At 41.3% G+C, this 20,745-nt stretch overlaps 1 protein-coding gene across 1 annotated transcript in view; it reads left to right on the top strand.

The window, feature by feature from the left end:
- The first annotated feature begins 200 nt into the window (after window positions 1–200).
- Window positions 201–20,745, top strand: part of LOC120027630 (POU domain, class 6, transcription factor 2-like) — a 124,059-nt gene continuing 103,514 nt past the window's right edge. The window contains exons 1-2 of the mRNA XM_038972632.1: window positions 201–372; window positions 19,883–19,980. Coding sequence (XP_038828560.1) covers window positions 201–372; window positions 19,883–19,980 — 270 coding nt within the window. The remainder of the gene's footprint in view (window positions 373–19,882; window positions 19,981–20,745) is intronic.

The raw sequence follows: 20,745 nt of genomic DNA, 5'->3' as shown, positions 1-20,745 counted from the left end.
TGGAGAGGGAGGTAGTGGGAGGGAGGGAGAGAGTGGTTAGTGAGTGATAGAGGGGAGACACAGGGGTAGAGAGAAGGGGAGTGAAGGGGAGTAGACAGAGAACAAGCCGGTGTAGAGTAGTGTGTGAGAGGCGGCGAGGCAAATCTAACCACGTTCTGTTGTATTCCCCACCTGGGCTCTCCAGCTCCCTCCAGGATCCGATGATTACAGGGCAGTTGAGCAAGCCGCTGCTCTCCCTGCGCAGCGAGATGAGCGCGGCAGAACTCCGGGCAGAGGACAAAGCGGCCACCCCAGACAGCAAGCTCAATGACGAGCCCCTGCTCCTGTCCTCCGAGGCCACGGGCAGAGAGGACACTCCCAACAAGCTCTATGGTGAGTCCATTGACAGGACAGTTCTCGGTCTCTCCTCTCCTTTCTAAGACTGGTCATGGTATGATTGACCAGGGAAATGCTCTGTCTCTGTGTGTTTTGGAAAGGGTGTCTGAGACCAGGTGCTACTGGAGCAGGTTCTAGAAGAGTGCGATAGACCAAACTAAGTTGAAGTGCAAGGATTCAGGGGTGGATGAGGTGGATGCAATAAGGTTGGTTGCCTGAGTTAGAGTATGCAGATGTTGAAGATAAGTTCTTTAGGTGAGCTTTCAGGTGACATGGTGTTTTACACGTTCATTATGTCATGACTTATTTCACTGGAAAAATCAATGAAGTCATGTCCTATAAAGCGTGTGGTGTCTTGTTATGAGTCTTCTGTTAATTTATTCATTGATTTCCTTATAGGCTACATCTTGAGGAGTTTAGTTGTGGTAATTTTCAAATTTTCAATAGATTGTCGTGAGAGTCGCAATCAGTTGAATAGTCAAAATGTCACACTAGAGTTGTTCATGTAATCACGTTTCATAATGTGCCTTTAGGCCTACACATTTAGAAATGAGTGTTTGTATAGTTCACGTCGATTAGATTGGTAGGAAAGTGACCCTTCCGTTCAGAAACATCTTGGAATATCTTGGAATGTGGCCTTTTGTGTTTTGTAGCAGGTGTGAAAGTGAAATGTGTGAATGTTGTGACAAAATATGCTAAATAAGAGAGAATTTTTGGCTATATTGTATCAGGAATGTGCGTGCGTTCTCAACTTAAAAATACCTATATATTGAACAGTGGTGAGGATCTCTGGCTTTGGTGTTGGCTTTGGCTTGTGATACTTCCTTACGCTTGATTTTATCTGCAATGGTGGGTCATCACAATTTATAATTTTTTTAAGCAACAAACACATTTTTTTTGTAGGTTAATTGCAAATACCAGTATGAAGATGAATTGATATTTATAAAAAATTATACATGGTAAACACATTTAAAATTCTCATGACATTAGCAATTTAGAAATATAAATGAAAAATGGCCTATTGCTCTGATAGGGAATTACATATCCTTACCACAAGTAGACCAACATAAGAGATACTAATTAGAAATGTATATTTTTTTTATTTATTTCTCTCAATTAATTCCATGTCCAGGTTCAATTACAGTTGTGATCAAGTTAATCAATATGCTTTTGATTAACCTAGTTTACTTATACAGAGAGTCTAATTTAATCCTAGGTCATAAGGATGAATCGCTAGGTCGAATGAGATTAAAACAATTGTTTTGTATTGCACCATGTCTAATATAGACTGCTGTAACATGGAGATTCAGTCTCAATGTAAAGGTTAAACACTACCTCATTTCAATTTGTTTGGATTTTGGACTGATCCTTTAGGGTGTAAGTAGAAGCGTTACATTTATAGTCAATGCTGTCACTCACTAATCCTTATTTACACCAAAGTAAAAAAAAAAATGTACCATCAAAATAAGGTTAATAAAAAACAATGTAGCGATTGGAACATTGTGATATGTAATATGCATCTAAGATATGAATTTATGCTTTTCAAATGGCACCATATAGGCAAAATTTGGTTTCAGGCATTTCAATTAGATTTTTGTGTAATGGAATGCATTAATAGAACAATTACTGCATGTCATGGACGTTCTGAAGTGTACTTTTTGTTTTATCATGATGATAGTGCTTTGGATGTATACCTATCGCTGAGAAAACAATATGTAATGCAGTTACGGCGTGTGCCCTTGGTGTGAGTAGATACTGGATGGGATATGATGTGGTCTATTTAAGACATTTTACACAGAGAATTTCATCAAAGGCTATTTCAGGGTACAGTAATTTTACACTTCGTACACATCTAAACGTGCTCGTAAGGTTATGAGTCAGTACTCAGCATTGAGGATGTAATACGTCTATTTCTGAAGATGCCCATGGACATCATTGTAAAAGATTATTTCGCACTCACTAAAATTCCATGAACCAACTTCAAATTACAGTAAAGGTATGCTTGTCCGGAGAGGCTTTTCGAAAAGTAAGTGAATTGTGTCTTCTAGATATTATTGATACAAACTACTACAGTACTACTAATACTTGATTAAATTGGTAGTAAAATATATTTTCATTTTAACATAATAATGATAGTAATATAATCAAATTAAAAACATATTTGTTCTGTAACTTAAACATCCCATGAAAAAGCAGTACCAAAAGAAACAATACCAAAACAGTACACAGTGACTCTGACGTGAAGAGTGCAGGACTGTGAGTGACTGCAGTCATCATATGTAGGGCTCTATAAAATCTGTTTCATTTTTTTTCCTGATTCCGATTTTTCCCAAATTCTGTTTCCTCAGTTTAGTTTTGCCAGGTTTCCGCTTTCCACCGTTTTTCCTTTTTTTTCTCTCAAAACCCCCCACAGATGTTCTAAATCCACAACAATGCTTAAACCACATCAGCATCCAACTTTTGAGGTCTTGACATTTTTTGGGAGTGTAGTTACCCTTTAATTCCAGTGCGCACCTAGCAAGAGGCTAGCAACAGGATGTTGCTTAGCAGTGTTTTTGTAGCACACACGTGATAGTAGATTTACAAAAAAAATACCCACTGGATTGATGCAAATAATCATTATAGAATTCTGCCAGGTAAGCATAGTCTACTTTGTAGTTATCATTTTTGGGAAAGCCTTTCCATCTACCAGAAGACTTTTCATTAGCATCATCGCTACACAAAGAATTCTCATTGCCTCTTCAGAAAGTTGCAGGAAATACGAATCACTGATGCATTCTGTTCATGTCTTATAATAAACTTAGGCTAATTAATACATTTTCAAAACATTTAGTTAATTCCCGATTAAGTTAAATAAATTGTTTTATATTGTTGAATTCTGTAGTAATGGCTGGATTCCGTCCACATTCTCCACATCACAGATTTTATAGGGCCCAACATATGGTATAGTTGTATTCACACCCATTGACTTTTTCCACGTTTTGTTGTTACAGGCTGAATTTAAAATGGATTAAATTGAGATTTGTGTCACTAGCCTACACACAATACCCCATAATGTCAAGATGCAATTATGTTTTCAGACATTTTTAGTAATTAATAAAACAATTCAATCTGAAATGTTTTGAGTCAATAAGTATTCAACCCCTTTGCTATGGCATTCAACCCCTTTGCTATGGCAAGCCTAAACATACTGATCAAAAATATAAACGCAACATGCAACAATTTCAAAGTTGTATAATTCAAATAAGGAAATCAGTCAATTTAAATAAATTCATTGGGCCTTAATCTATGGATTTCACATGAGTGTGGATCAGAAAACCAGTCAGTATCTTGTGTGACCACTATTTGCCTCATGCAGCGCGACACATCTCCTTTGCATAGAGTTGATCGAGCTGTTGATTGTGGCCTGTGGAATGTTTTCCCACATCTCTTCAATGGTTGTGCAAAGCTGCTGGATATTGGCGGGAACTGGAACACGCTGTCGTACACATCGATCCAGAGCGTCCCAAACATGCTCAATTGGTGACATGTCTGGTGAGTATGTAGGCCATGGAAGAACTAGGACATTTTCAGCTTCCAGGAATTGTATACAGATCCTTGCGACATGGGCTATGCATTATCATGCTGACACATGACGTGATGGCGGCGGATGAATGGCACGGCAATGGGCCTCAGGATCTCATCACGTATCTCTGTGCATTCAAATTGCCATCGATAACATGCAATTGTGTTCCCCACCATCACCTTGGAGTAGAGTAATTTGAACATGTTGACATCAGCAAACCGCTCGCCCACACAACACTATACACGTGGTCAGTGGTTGTGAAGCCGGTTGGACGTACTGCCAAATTCTCTAAAACGGCGTTTGAGGTGGCTTATGGTAGAGAAATTAACATTCAATTCTCTGGCAACAGATCTGGTGGACATTCCTGCAGTCAGCATGCCAATTGCACGCTCCCTCAAACTTGAAACATCTGTGGCATTGTGTTGTGTGACAAAACTGCACATTTTAGAGAGACCTTTTATTATCCCCAGCACAAGGTGCACCTGTGTAAGGATCATGCTGTTTAATCAGCTTCTTGATATGCCACACCTGTCAGGTGGATGGATTATCTTGGCAAAGGAGAAATGCTCACTAACAGGGATGTAAACAAATTTGTGCACAAAATTGGAGAGAAATAAGCTGTTTTGTGTATATGAAACATTTCTGGGATCTTTTATTTCAGCTCATGAAACATGGGACCAAAACTTTACATGTTGTGTTTATATTTTTGTTCAGTGTAAGTTCAGGAGTAAACATTTGCATAATAAGTTGCATGGACTCACTCTGTGTGCTGTAATACTGTTTAACATGATTTCTTAATGACTACCTCATCTCTGTACGCCACCCATACAATTATGTGTAAGGTCCCTCAGTCGAGCAGTGAATTTCAAACACAAAGACCAGGGAGGTTTTCCAATGCATCGCAAAGAAGGACACCTATTGGTAGATGGGTAAAAATGTAAAAAAGCAGACACTGAATATCCGTTTGAGCATGGTGAAGTTATTAATTACACTTTGGATGGTGTATCAATACAACCTGTCACTACAAAGATACAGGTGTACTCAGTTGCCAGAGAGTAAAGAAACCGCTCAGGGATTTCACCATGAGACCAATAGTGACTTTAAAACAGTTTGAATTGAATGGCTGTGATAGGAGAAAACTGAGGATGGACCAACAGCATTGTAATTACTCTACTACCCTAACCTAAAGGACAGAGTGAAAGGAAGGAAGCCTGGACAGAAAAAAATATTCCAAAACATGCATCCTGTTTGCAATAAGGCACTCAAGAAAAACTGCAAAAAATGTGTCAAAGAAATTAACTTTATGTCCTGAATACAAAGCGTTATGTTAGGGGAAAATCCAACACAACACATCACTGAGTACCACTCTTAAATGTTTAAAGCATGGTGGTGGCTGCATCATGTTATGGGTATGCTTTCCATCGGCAAGGACTAGGGAGTTTTTTAAATAAAAATAAACTGAATAGAGCTAAGCACAGGCAAAATCCTAGAGGAAAACCTGGTTCTGTCTGCTTTCCAACAGACACTGGGAGACAAATTCACCTTTCAGCAGGACAATAACCTAAAACATAAGGCCAAATATACACTGGAGTTGCTTACCAAGATGACATTGAATGTTCCTGAGTGGCCTAGTTACAGTTTTGACTTAAATCAGCTTGAAAATCTAGTGCAGGACTTGAAAATGCCTGTTTAGCAATGATCAGAGCTTGAATAATTTTAAAAAGAGAAATGTGCAAATATTGTACAATCCAGGTGTGCTAAGCTCTTACAGACTTACCCATTAACACAGCTATAATTGCTGCCAAAGGCGATTCTAACATGTATTGACTCAAGGGTGTGAATACTTATTTAAATGAGATATTTCTGTATTTCATTTTCAATACATTTGCTAAAATTTCTACCAATGTTTTCACTTTGTCATCATCGGGTATTGAGTGTAGATCGGGAGAATTCTTTTTATTTATTACTTTTTTTAAATTTCAGGCTGTAACACAATTTGGGGAATAAGTCAAGGGGTATGAATACTTTCTGAAGGCACTGTATGTGTGTGGTTTTAATGTAGGTTTATAGGTGGCAACAGAGCATGCCTTGAGCTCAGATTGTACCAAGAAAACAGAAAAATATATATTTATTACAAATAGTATTATACTCACCATATATACACACAAAATACATTACAATACCATTTGGAATCTGTATTTGGCCTGCACGCTAGAAAACCATAACTCCTTTTCTATTGAATGCTGTCAGCACAACAATCTGTAATGTTTTTATGTTTCATTTCTTTCTTCTGTATGTCAAGTTCTAGTTAAGCAATAAGGCCCAGAGAGGTGTGGTATATGGCCAATATATTACGGTTAAGGGCTGTTCTTATTCACGATTCAACGCAGTGTGCCTGGATACAGCCATGGTATATTGGCAATATACCACAAACACCCAAGGTGCCTTATTGATTTCATAAACTGGTTACCAACATAATTAGAGCAGTAGAAATACATGTATTGTCATACCCATGGTATACGGCTTTCAGCCAATCGGCATTCAGGGCTTGAACCGTTTATAATAATTGCCATTATTGTTACTTAATTTATGTGTGCTAGGCCTACCTCGTGCCAAAAACACAAATATATCATGTTGGCTTTCTATACTCACTATATAATCAGGGCTAATCTAATTTTGGATTCATTCTAATGATCAAGCACATTAAACCACTTACACGCACGCATCAATCAGTACAGCTCCATTGCTGCTGGCATTCTTCAACACCATTGGTGCCCAAGAGGAGCAATGCTCTTAGTCTACCTGTTATCACACAATAAGAGTAAAAAAAACATGGTAGTGTTACATTGGACATGGAAAGACGAGAGAAAGGCATTGGTATTTGTTTTGTCATGAATAATACATCAAAAACAGCTATCCCATTATGATGAAGCATACAATAACAAGGTACTTTAGGGTGTGTGGTGTATGAGTGTGTGTGTGCGTGTATTTGTCTGTCTGTGTATTTGTCCGTGCGTGTATTTGTCCGTGCGTGTATTTGTCCGTGCGTGTATTTGTCCGTGCGTGTATTTGTCCGTGGGTGTATTTGTCCGTGAGTGTATTTGTCCGTGAGTGTATTTGTCTGGGCGTGTATTTGTCTGTCCGTGTATTTGACTGTGCGTGTATTTGTTTCTCTGTGTGTGTATTTGTTTCTCTGCTTTGTGTATTTGTCTGTGTACATGTTTTGGGATCAGACAAGGGGACGATAGTGTGCAGTCTGACAGTGGTGTGTGTGCGTGTATTTGTCTGTTTTTGTGTGTCTGTACAGTTCCCATGTGTTTTGAGACTAGACAAGGAAGTGGCGTAAGGTGAAGATAGTGTGCTGTTTGGCAGTGTTGTGCTCCATTGTTACTTACTGCTGAGAAATATTTTGGGAGAGGGTTCTCCAAACAACCTCCCAAGTCCTGATCAGTGTACGGCTCCAGCTGTCAGTCGAATGAATTTTTTAGGATATCCCAGGGCTAGACTCTCCAAAACAAAGACTAGTGTACCAGGTTAACTAATTCATCTCAACAGTGTTACAATTCTCTTCAATAAGCATCAAGCGTTCTTTCAGTTCACTTCCAGACTCATGATTACATGTGAAGCCCGCTGGTCCATGTTTGTCTGCCCCCCCCCCCCCCCCCCCCCAATATCTGTTGAACAGAATGCCGATTGGCGAACTGGCAGCCCGGCCCGCCGAACAATCCCCCCTCCTCCCAAGTTACTCAATTAGCCCATGTCAGCTAACATTTTTTAGATTGGTAAGTTAGTTTTGCGGCCATCAAAACTTGTAGTAATCATGGTCGAATTACCGACCGGGGGGCCCCCATTGATTTTGTTCGTCACTCTCACTCAGATATCATATTAAAAACTTCAAACATTTGGCAAAATGAGTAGAATTGCAGGAAATTAACTGTATTAACAGCTTAAAAATGTTTTCTCCGCTGTCAAGTGGGTGCCCCAAAACAACATTTCGCTTAGGACCCCCAATGTGTGGGTATGGATGTGGGTACACAGACCCGCAATAGCTCATGATGAGTTCTGATTTTTTGTGTCCCCCACCCCCATCAAAGTTACCCATCCCTGCAATACACCTTTCTAAAACGGAAGTCTTTATTTTTATAATACCGTATTCCACATAACTCTGTCATTTTATATTTCATGTCAATTCACCTGCTGCCACCTTTATTGTGAATTCAGTGGTGTGTTTTGGTAGAGGTTGTCTTAAGATGTGGTTGGCCCAAGCTGCCCTGGTGTTTCTTGTTCGGCTGATGGAGGGATGGCATGGCTCGGCCCGTAGGCTGTGCCGGGGGGGGGGGGGGGGCGGCTCTGGGCAGGCTGGCACGACTCACTTGCCCTGAGACTAGGCACAGCTTTGAGACAGTCAGGATATGTGGTGCAGTCAGGAGATGGAGAAGAAAAAAAAGAGAGAACGAGTGAGAGAGGGAGAGCTCAACTCTTCTCACAAAGCAGCACAGCTCCCCTACATGCAGGTCACAGGGCATAGTGGATGACAGGAGGATGGTTTCTCACAAGAAGGAAAAAGTCTAATGTTATGCCAAGGTTGTATATGCATCTATGTACACACACACACACGTTTGTTTAGACATGTTTAGCCTATGTTACAGTATTATTCTTAGCCTTAGATGTGGGTGAAGGGCAGTGCTACCTCGGTGCAGATATTTGAGTAGAGTGTGAGGTCTGAATACTCTCCATGTTCTCTTATCAGCCTCCTTGAGTCTCCTCTTCCGTAGACAACAGATGCATGTACAGTAGGCCTATTCTAGGTACGGTATGGATATGCGTCTCTTTCGGGTGGCTTCCTTTTATAAATGTGCAGATTTGTTAATGAGATTGTATTTCTGAATCAGAAATGCAATGAATAGTCTTCAAGTCACGGGACCCGCTGTTTAAAGTGGTTGATAATGTATGTGAATCTCCGATGCTTCAGCGTTTCCCTCTCAAATGTATTGTCGTGTCATTTTTTTGTGTCCAAGTAGAGAACATGTGGGATGTTTAGGGAAATCCTGACTCTTGATATTCTCAGTTACATTTTGACCCCAACTCACTATCCAAATTATAGTAATTATTTCAAGCTATGGTTGCCCATATATCTCCACACCACCCTCGGGATTGAGTACGTATGTATTAAGTTCAGCTCTTTGAACAAACCCCTTCTGCATAACGGTAATTGAGCTAGTCATATGAGCCAGTTCAGATACTCTAGATTTGATTTGGTTAAGAAGTCCCTGGTATTAGACCAAATACACAATTATTATTTGCTGTTGACGGACTTAAGAACTTCCTACCCATTTCTCGAGGCGACTCTTCACAGTGTTCGCTGAATTGCCCGTTTCAATGAATAGAACAGCAAAGGAAAGTTTATTATTTTTTGTGTGTCATTTTCATCAGTATCTTGGTGGATGGTGACAATGTACTCAATGTACACATAATATATGTGTTTGTCAGACAATGCACAATACAGGTTCACACCATCAATCTGAATATATCCATGTGGTGGTCAACGAACACATGTCCTTGGCTGTATGGTTGAAAGCGTCTGTATTCAGCTGGGATGCGAGGAGCTGTAGAGAGTGAATGTTCAGAATTCACCAAGTATAATTTGTTAAGTGCTAACTTTGTTGACGCAGCAGAGGAAAATAACCAAAAGAGTGGTAGAATGATATTCAGTGACTCTTTATTCAGGGACTATTCCTGTGTCAACACGGTGAGAGAGTTCAGGTTCAGTTAGGTTATTTGTGAGGAACTGCTTCGTACAGAGTACACTGCTGCTTTTGGATTTAGTAGGATTTTTTTTTACAGTTAAGTGGATACGTACTGAAGTTTGATTTCTGCAGGGGAAAAAGTGTTGATTGAAGTGAAGGTGTAAACTTTCTTGGGGTTCTCGAAATGTGGTTGATTGTTGTGAGTAGGGTTGCGAAGGGAGTGTACGTTACTGGAAACTTTTACCAGTAAACTACCGGAATTTTGGTATCTTTCAAGGATTTTATATAATCTATCACGAGTCATCTAGTGGCCCTTTTGGGTACTTCAGATTATCACAGGTGTCTGTAATTATCTCTGGCCCTCTCTCTGGCCTTATCACATGTAACATGACAATGTAAAACATTAATCTAAATATAAACCATCAACTTAGTCGATTCCATTGGTGTTTAATATGAGGGTTAAAGCATTTAATATACTTCATCTTTTTTAGACTCTACTTTTTTTTACTATGTCAATATGTATTTGTTGTCAATGTTTTGGGGTCAAACTGTTGGGAATTGTGAAAAAAGTCAATAGTTGGACGAGTTGCAGAGGTAATTGAAAATAATGCCAATGTTGATATTTTTTCTCTCTTCATTAATTAGGCTATTTTCTCTTGTACCATATGGTCAATCTATTAGAAACTCACGGACAATATGGACACAGATATAAAACATTTATACTATATATGAATATTTTTTTTTAAACGTTATTCAAATATGAATTGCTAAAGTTACAATAGATTGCCATAGATTTTCTGTTAATTACCAAATTACTGAAGATTCCGGTAACTTTGGTAAATGACCAGTAGCTTTGCAAATCTAGTTGTGAGTGCCCAGGCAGTTGTATAAAAGGAAACACTGGTAAACAATGTCATTAGTAATGTTTGTTTGTAATGAGTAATGAGTAATGTTTGTCTACTACACCCAGCCATGCTCGTTTCACTGGTGAAATGGTTTCTCTCGTTTTTAAAAGCTAATTTCTCAAATAGTCTTTTACTCCAGCTATCAAAAGCCATGAGGCACCACAAACATCCTGAAAAGTGGATGTTCGGTGGGAAAGCTTGTCCCCGGCATGAGGACGAGATGGCGGGGCTGTGTACAGATTCTGTCTTCCGCTCTCAAGTAAATCTCCCCCTTTCATACATCAACAGACAAGATAATAAGACACTCAGAGCACAATTCGGTATTATATTCCGCAACCAAAGGCTCCTCTTGTCAGTTTGCATTTACTCTCCCTAGGATGTGACGCTTCTATCATCATGCCGTCAAAAACAGCCTGGCTAGAACGACAAGGCCACTCATTTCATACACTTACTGTCTACATGAAATGGCCTGCACTTATACCGATTCTGACAAAATGGAGGAACATTTTCAGAAAGGTCACCTACAGACTAAAAAGAGGAGAGGAAAAAAATAATCTTCTATCGATTTATGCGATTGGGGGTCATTCCGAAGAAAAAGTCTAGAGAGACTTCCATGTCTTTATTTGTTGTATTTCGTAAGATCAGTTACTCATTCATTTCGATAAGATAAGATATTTTGCAATCCGGTAGCTACTGTACAGTACCTCACTAAAATCACTTAAATTAATTGGATTACTGAAGTGATAGTAGACCTTAATACCAGTATAAAAATATGGTTATCACTAGGAAGAACCTGTTCACTTTTATTAGCATCAGCGTGTATTTAATTTCATACCAACATTCTCTACAACTATCTCCTACTTCCTCCTTATCCCCGTGTTCCCTTCAACTTGCCTTTCCCTCCTCTGCATACACAGACACACACTGCTGGAGGCAACCCTCCATACTTACAATTTGTTCTGTAATCAGCTTAGTGAGCAGGGTGACTGAGTGGAGCTGTTTGGCTGCTTGGAAATGCAAAGAGGCCTGTAATGTTCTGATGTGCTGAGGTTAAGTAATAAAGTGGTAGAGACAGTGTGTAAATGGGACCGGCTCAGTAACAGTAAATAAGACTAAGGATAAAGAAGGCCGAGAGAGGGGGAGGACTAGGAGTCTTTCTCCCCAGGAGTTGGATCTCATTATGAGGATTTCAGATGTCTGCGCCGCAAACTTGAAAAGCGGCTTAATGCACGCCCTATAAAGCAGGTGTAATACATTCTCTAATGCGCCCAGAGCGACCGTGTGCTATCCTTGCCATCGTCACCATCACAGCTCAGATAGCATTGAGGAACAAGGAGGAGATGTTTCTGAGATGGACAGGCAGAGGTCATCTGTTTTACAAATAGAAACCCCAGTCATGTAGATTACATCCCCGGTGACACTGAGCACGTCAAAGTGACTGACATTATAAACCGTCCAATATATTGTGCATATACTGTAGATGTCACGTTCCTGACCTATTTCTGTTAGTTTGTTGTATGTGTTAGTTGGTCAGGACGTGAGTTTGGGTGGGCATTCTATGTTTTCTGTTTCTATGTTGGTTTATGGGTTGCCTGGTATGGCTCTTAATTAGAGGCAGGTGTTTTGCGTTCCTCTAATTAAGAGTCATATTTAGGTAGGTGTTTTCACAGTGTTCGTTGTGGGTGGTTGTCTCCTGTGTCAGTGTTTGTCGCACCATACGGGACTGTTCGGTTTATTTTGTTCATCGTCATTTATGTGTAGGCTATTTTCCCTGTTCGTGCGTCTTCGTGTTTATTGTGAGTTCGTCGTCCAGGTTTGTCTACACCGTTTGTTGTTTTGTTAGTTTTAGTCAAGTTCGTGTTTTCGTCTTGTCTTTAATAAATATTATGTGTTCACAACCCGCTGCGCCTTGGTTCCATCACTACTCCTCCTTTTCGGTTGAAGAGGAGGAGGAATACCGTTACAGAAGAAATGAATTGTTAACCTTATTGTGAAGTAAATTATATTGAGGGCACATTTGCCAGTGGTAGAGGACATTTAATGAATATTAAAATGCACTTTATTCCATTCTCTGTATGCTCAGTCTTTTTGAGATGAAAATAATAATTTTCAAAGAAAAATGTATTTCATAGTCTCCATAAACAAGATCAACCAGCTCTTCGTGTTGGACTAACAAAGAAGCGTCGCAACTCCTTGGCGTTGACACGGTCGGTGTTGTTGGGATGTAATTGAAGCTGGGGAAGGGGGTCACGTTTTCAGGAATGGAAATGACAATGTTGTCTTTCACTTGTGTGGCGTGAACCAGAGATGTATCCATCCTACAGTCCGTGTGTCCTTCACAACCCTTTATTATTTATAGCTCTCCCTCTTTGAGGAATGACCAGTACTAATGCATAACCTTCTGTCCTTCTGGCAGATTCGCTTCCTTTGAAACCAAAGATTGAGGGAAGAAAAAAGGGTGTGTGGAGATCCAGGCTATCGAGAAGTTATTCATTTTTTTTCTCCCCCCCCCCTTCACATCTGAGGATGTGGAATAACATTGTGATGCTTCTTTTCTTGGGGAATGGAGTTACGGGCTTCAAAGCAATAGTCTATCCTGTACATTCCCCTCCCTCCGCAGCGTGACGGCACTATGAGGATGTTGTGTGCTGCTGGGGAAATTCTGTTACAGAGAATCGAGGGCCGGTTCTCGGTTCTGAACCCCTCCCCCTCTCCCCCAGAAGTGGGACATAGAGGCAGCATTAGTGTTAGTGTTGGGTAGCCTTAGGGCCCGGAGGTGGTGTCAAGTGTGACATGTGGGTGTCTAGTAACCACCGGCCCCTGTCCCCGTCCCCGTCTCCACCCACAGACGCCACTGGCTGCCTCTTAATTGTCCTGCCACTGCTCTCGCTTGGCCAGATGCAACGCAGGTTGACGGGCGGCCGCTCTTTGGACGCAGTGCATTCACCGTACATACTATGTGCTGTCTATGTTCTGCCTATAGTAATTCTAGGATTGTGAATATTTCACATAGCTGTAACTGTTTCTTTCCTTGATACTTTTGAAATGAATAGTATATAATTATTAGTCACTTATTTGCCATTTTGAACATGAAGCCGTGCTATTCCACACATTTCCTTTGTTTGAGACAGAGGTAAAGGAAGATAAATTACAACCAGTGCTGTGAGGAAGACACATTGGATGTAGATGCAGAAAAGATGGCTGAAAAGATGGCTGAAAAGAGACCCTCGTGCAGGACAGGGATGAAGGGGGCACCAGATCAGGGGGAATCCTATTTACCACAAATATAATTTAAGTCATTTAAAAAGAGTTGACCATCAATAGAGAGGGAGGCACCTCAGTATTCTCCTCATCTCCTAACAGGCTTAGAGCCCTCTCAGGCAGGCCCTGATTTCACCATCCACGCTGCGCTGATGGACATAAAAGGATGAGGAATAATTTGGGATTGTTATTTGTCTCTTTCAACCCTGAGGTAATCAGGTTGACATTGCTAGGGGAATGAGGAGAAGAGGCCGCAACAGATGTGCTCATGTGCAAAGTGTTCTACTCCCCTGAGAGCTTGCCTGCACAAATGCCCTCTCCCTTTCTCTCTAACTCTCCCCCTCTTCCTCCTCTCCACCCCCCCATCCGTCTCTCTCTCTCCATCACACCCTCTCTTTCTTGACCTTTGAGATTAACATTCCCCCTTCTCTCCAATTTACCTCATCCTGTCCCTCTTGTGCTCTCCAGCCTCCTCAGCCCCTGGTCCCCTTCACTGCAGAGGGAGAGGCAGGTACGAGCAGGCCTAGAGCACTTCCCTGTCTCAGAGAGCCTGTTGGAGGGAAACCCATGGCCATGGGAGAGAGGGAAACTACGGGAGGATGCTACTTCCCTGTTATCAGATACATTGACCTACTGACAATGACCAGTAGCTACCATTGAGCAGCAACAGTGGAGTCTACACTTCAAAAACATAGTTTTTACCCTGTAAAAACTGGGAAGACAGAGACATTAGTCAGTCTCTATACCTCCATCTCTCTCTCTGCCACTCTCTCCCTGTCTCTTTCTCTCTCTCTCTCCCCCATGTTTTCCAATGTGGTACTGTAATTACTCCAGTAGTGGCTGAGGAATTGCTGTGGTAAAAAAAACTATCCACGCTTCCCTGTGCTTTGCTTTGAGAACCGACCCCTTTACATAAGTCCACTTATTGGTGGAATAATTCATTAATAAGATATTTTTGCCTGTAAACTCTGGAGCCCCTTGCAGCTCTCCTTGCAACTCCAGCGAATCAAACGTCAATGTAAAAGGCCCAGAGAGACTGGCACGGCCCCTGACCACCAAGCCCCTAGGCTGGGTCCTTAATTAAGGAAATGACAGCTCTCCAGGCTCCAGCGGGCTATAATGTAGCTAATGGTATTACAGGCAGCTCAACCACTCAACAGTCAGTCTCTGGTGTGTTCTGACTCCAAAAACGCTATTGACCTGTAACCAGCCAGCCTCTCCTCTCACTCAGGGTCTCTAAACAGTGTATTACTTTCCTGCTCATCCTCAGGGAGCCTAACGAAGAGGACCCGGGGTTATTGGCAGCACATTATACTCAGGGTTATTGTTGAGGGCTTTAGTGTGCTCAATGAAAGACAGAACAATGATATGAAAAACACTTTTTAAGTCTGGAGTTTAACACAAGTTGCTTCCACATAGGGATACAGGTAGAACATTCTTGAGCACGTAATGTTGTGCCACTCAGATTTCACTATAGCCTACTGTAGTGCACTATACAGTACTGTATATGCTCTGTGCCTTCTCTTATGCATGGCGTTTTGAAGTATTATACAGTATGAGTAGGAACTGGGGAATCTGACATTTTCTCTCTCCCTCGTTCTCCTCCTCTCTCTCTCTCGTTTGTGAATACTTGTCTGTGAGCCAATCCCATAAAAGCTATGCCGTGTCAGCCATTTCAGCAGCATTAGTGAAATCAATGGCCAAACAATCCAGCACAATTGGTCTGGTATTGACAGAATTAAACCTTGTGTATGATGTGACTTGTCATTTTTCTGGGCCCCAGTATGACGTCGTGATTCCTCATCATCAGTGAATCTCAATTGATTGGTGCAGCCTGAGCGGTCACCCTCCTTTGTTTAGCACTAAACAATGACAAGGAACAGCAACACATATGTCCATAACAATCCTGTATGGTAAGAATGTATTTTCTTTTGAATGTAGATATTGTGTAGATATTTAATAGTAGAAAACAGGTATAAATAATACATGCAGGAAAACAAAAATGTTGAGAGGAGAAGTTTAGTCGTTGTTGTCATGAATATACTACATTTCATGTGAGACCAGCTACATAAAGACATAACATTCACTCAGCCCAGCTTTTTAAAAAGAGCCTTTACTAAAAGGGGGGGGGGGGGGGGGTTGTGGCGTTGATGGCCTGGTTGATTTTGAAAAGCTTGAATCGTTACCGCAGCTCTCTCTCCCACATTTGACAACTTATATAATGAATCGCCACTAAAACAGCTATAGTTGTTAACGTTTCTTTTATGGACAAAACTAGATTCAGAAATGCACTGGGGCAAAAGCTAACTCGGGACACATAGCCTTCAGTAACACCCATTTCGTTGAGATGGTCAATGGGTAAAACAGTTGTTGCGTAAGAGTAGGTGGCATACTGATTGCTTTATGAAATGCCGGCTTGTTGTTTTTGTGCTATGGTGTCCTCGGGGCAGCACTCTGTATTGAGGAGAGCGACGGTTGATTGGCAAATAAATGCAGCTCTTTGCACCCCATACGAAGCCTTCTGCCTTGTGAAAGTGTCTCTCCAGTCGCCACTTAGGTGATCAATGCAAGATCATTTATGTAGTGTCCAATATTGGGAATATTTCCGCACCATAAGCCACCTCAGAGCCCCCACCAACACTGAAATAGGAATGATTCTTGTTGTAAAGTGTAGAACAGATGACAGTGGTTAGACTAAAGTGAGAGATAGTTTTGGGTTAAGTTAAAAAAACAGCACAAAATAAGTTACAACATGTTATTTTATATTAACAAGCAATAAGCTCCTACGGTCAAGGCAAAGTCTGTGTGACAGAGAGAGGTTAGCTATTCAAAATAATATAGTGAACACATTCATCAATTTCAGTACTAGACTTTTGTGCACACAATAGGTAAGGACTTACTTTAGTCTATGTATAAAATTGTCAGTCTAAATGTTGTCTATGTGTAACATTTCCATCAAACATTCTTTTCAGCACACATTTTATCATTCCATGTGCCAGTATTGCTATTGTCAGTCCGGTGTTACTGTCCAAAAAGGAATCCACTTAAGAAACCTTCACATTATATAAACTGGTTAAAATAACTTCAAAGAACCTAGTAATAAAAGGGAATTGAAGATGGCCTCCCTGGATATTTCTCCTGTCAGCTTTTTAATTCTGTTAAAGAAATCACACCCAACACCTTAGGGAAAAGTGCCTGTGCATTTATTTATTATCGATTCCTTTCCCAGAGCTAAACGTGTTAACGTCACAGATATTTGCAGGGGGGGGGGGATCAAGCTTTCTCTTAACATCCCACTAAGTTATTGTGAGATGACGCAATGAAAGGCACACAGCAGTTATTCAATAAGCCACAGCCCCCTGCGCTGCTTATCAAATGGAATATATTATTCACTGCACAAACTGCATTTATGAGCCGTACATTCATTACTTATTGATGGTTTTGTCATGCATTCTGTAAACTCTGATTCGCTCATCAATAATAGAGCAGAGCGATCCCTCTGATTAGGGTTGGGTGCCAGAGTCAAGCCGTTGTTATTTCATCTCCGCTATTGAGATCGGAATGGATATCTGCTAATTAGATGAATGGCTGCTGCCTTTGTTCAATTCCACTGTCAAGGTTGTCGTTCTCGGATAGGACATTCGATGATACGCAGGCTTGTAGGCCTTGTTGTCGAACTGAATTAGCGGCTCGTTATGTCATTGAATAATGTCTAATATGCCCATGAGTATGAATGAGATCCTCGGTTCACTCGTGAATTCCGCTTTCCATCGCTTTCCATTGTATGTCTTCAAAGACATAACATTTAGTCAGTAGTAATGGGTGAATTGATGCCATAAAGAATGGCTGTGAGAAGTAGAGACACCCCTTAACCAGGCTCATCATCATGCGCATATTTGAACCTATTTTGAATGTTTGCCCCGGAGTTAGGATGAGACGCGGTTCAAAGCCAAAGACATAGTGTCTTCCAAATGTTTTTTTCCTCTCTGCAAAGATTAAAGGCATTGGGTTGGGTTCTGTTTGACTCATACTGGGTGAAATTGGTAAGAGACTGTACCATCTAATGTTAAGTGACTGCAGGGTTGACAAGCTTGAGTTTATGTGGACCAATACCTAGACGCAGGCCCAGTGAGCCAGAGGTAGAAACCAGCTCGAAATGCGGACTTGTCCCCAGGGCAATTAAATCAAGGATCAAATGCTTAAGGTTTATTTGATGGGTCATGCCATTCACCAATTATTTGGATTTTATGTATAGATAAGATGATGCTGTATGGCGGAGTGGAGTTTTGGATGTAATGTGCACATTTGTACAGTTCCAGTCCCACACATCCAACCGGCAACGAGATCTTGAAAGCAAAGCCTTCAATAATACAAAGACTATGGTCTGAATGGAACTCTCAAACCCAGTGTGTGCAGTTTCACATCTATGTCCCGTTAAGTTTAGAATTCATGAACAAAATGCTTTTTTAAACCATTATTTTTTACTGTGTGTCTGTCAAATGTTCTTGGTCTTTCTAATATTAGTCTTTTGAAGTTTGTTATTCATTTTCGAAGGTCAAACTAGGATTTTTTTTTCAGTAGTCCTCTTGCCCAAATTGAAAAGAGATATGCAAGTGTATTCATTTTCTTTGGCTTTTCTCTCCCACTCACATTCCTACTTTCCTTGATTTGTGTACTTCTTTTACAAACTTGAATTAAAGTTTTTGAGGGAAGTGAGTTAGAATGTGTTGTGGTACATTGCATTGAATTAGTTGTGTAGTAGCCTACCATTGATGTATGACTGCATTTAGAGAAAGATCAATTTTACGAGACCTTTGTATTGATTACTTCTATTGACTTGTGATATTTGAGGTTTGTTTTCTTTGGTCAATGAGCTTGACTTTTGTAAAGCATGGACGTTATAAAAGTTATACAAGCCCATGTGGTACGAAAGCAAATAGTTTATCATTGAACTATCCGATTGAAGATACTTTTTCAAAGTTGAATGTCTAATCTGCACTATACAAGATAAAATAGCAAAGCAGAAGGGATCTGTAAAGAATGTACTATGATGGCAATGCACTTTTCTAGTAACATGTTATCACACAAAACCTTTGGGATTAGCCACCCACAAACTGAGCATGAGCTGTTGAGAGATGCAGAGAGAGTCAAACCCACCGGGCAAAAACCCACCGGGCAAAAACATTGTTTCCATGTCATTTCAACAAAATAATTTCATATTTTTTCACCCAACTTTTAACCTAAATCTAATGACATGGTGAAATGTTTTGTTGATTTCATGTTGAATTCACATTCGTTGAGAACTCAACCAAATGTAAATCAAAACTAGACGTTGAACTGACGTCTATGCCCAGTGGGAATGGTCAGTATCCGTGGCTCAAATAGTACCCTATGGGCCCTCATCAAAAGTAGCGCACTACGTAGGGAATAGGGTGCCTTTTGAGACACTGCCAGTGTCTCACCACCCACCCACCCTGAGTGGCTTTGTTTTCTCTCCAGCCATCACATCACACAGCAGGCCAGGCTTATTATCATGTCTATGTCTGATGTGTGCCTCCGTACTCTGCTGTGGCTTTGTAGCATACAGGTCCAATGGTGTCTCATAGCCACAAGGCTGCTTGTGGTACAAGGGGGAGGAGGGGGGTTAGATGGGTGATGATACTCAGCTATGTAAATGGATGAATAATGCGGACCCGGGCCCCACAGTTTATGCAGCGCCATGGCCATCCATCCCTCATCCCTCAGCTGTAATCGGGGCGTCGTGGGAGCAACATCTCCCCGTCAATGAGCCTCTCAGCTGACGGGTCATTTATTCAGGGCTGATTGTAAAAGGCGGCAATACGTTTATTGATGAAACACTTAGACACAAAATCCTCTCCCCTTCGTACTTGAGGCTGTGTGATCACAGCTGGCTATGTCTGTGTGTGCATGTGCGTTTGTGCATGTTTTACGATTGTTTCGATGTTTACAGGGGATTCAAATCTCTCTCTCCCTCCCCCTCTCTCCCCATCTCTCTTTCTCTCCCCCAGGGGCCCGTGATGGCTCTGTCCAGTCTGATGCCAGCAGCAGCCCGTCAGAACAGTGTCATCTGGGTCAGTCTCACCCAGCCTACCCGGTAGGACCACAGGTGAGTGTCTCTCCATGTCACCTCCTGACCTGCGCCTAAACACACACGCCCAGCACCACACACACAATCACACCAGGTACACAACAACACATGAAAATGATCTGAGGGGGATTTCAAATCCTCTGCAAAGGTAATCAGTCGACATGTGACCTTAATGAACATATACCGTTTTTGAATAAATGGTGAGCTGTTTACATTTCCTCTGCCCCCTTCAACGCCAACACAAGCACAGTCTGCCCCCAGGCAGCCCAATAAATAGCTCAATACGACAGTCAGCCTATGTGATTGGATTTATTGGCCTGGTGGCTCAGCCCTGTTTAATGAATATCTATCTCATTAGTGCTGTCTCACTGTCACCTCCCTGAACCCAGTAGTGTGAACAGCTAGCCAGCCAGGCAGACATAGGGCTTCCCTCCCTCCCTTCCCCTAACGAGGCCACTCTCCCAGCACTCAGTGGTCGCGTGCTAAATTACACCCTATTCCCTGCATAGCGCAGTACTTTTGTCCTGAGCCCTATGGGCCCTGGTCAAAAGTAGTGCTCTAGAAAGGAAATAGGGTGCTATTTGGGACACACCACTCGGTGTTACTCAATAAGGGCTCCGCCACTGAATCAATCCTCATCAGGGTAAACAAAAGAGGATACGTGAGAGACTAATTCACTGAGTTCCCTGCTGAATTGCCTCACTCAGCTCAGCAGGATGAAATACAGAGAACCAGACTGATTAAAGCCACTCTGATAATGAGAGACATGATAGCTGTTTAATC

Source organism: Salvelinus namaycush, chromosome 33, assembly GCF_016432855.1.
Source record: "Salvelinus namaycush isolate Seneca chromosome 33, SaNama_1.0, whole genome shotgun sequence".
NCBI classification, from domain to species: Eukaryota; Metazoa; Chordata; class Actinopteri; order Salmoniformes; family Salmonidae; genus Salvelinus; species Salvelinus namaycush.
The sequence above is the reverse complement of the archived record's forward strand: the minus strand, read 5'-3'. Positions and strand labels throughout refer to the sequence as shown.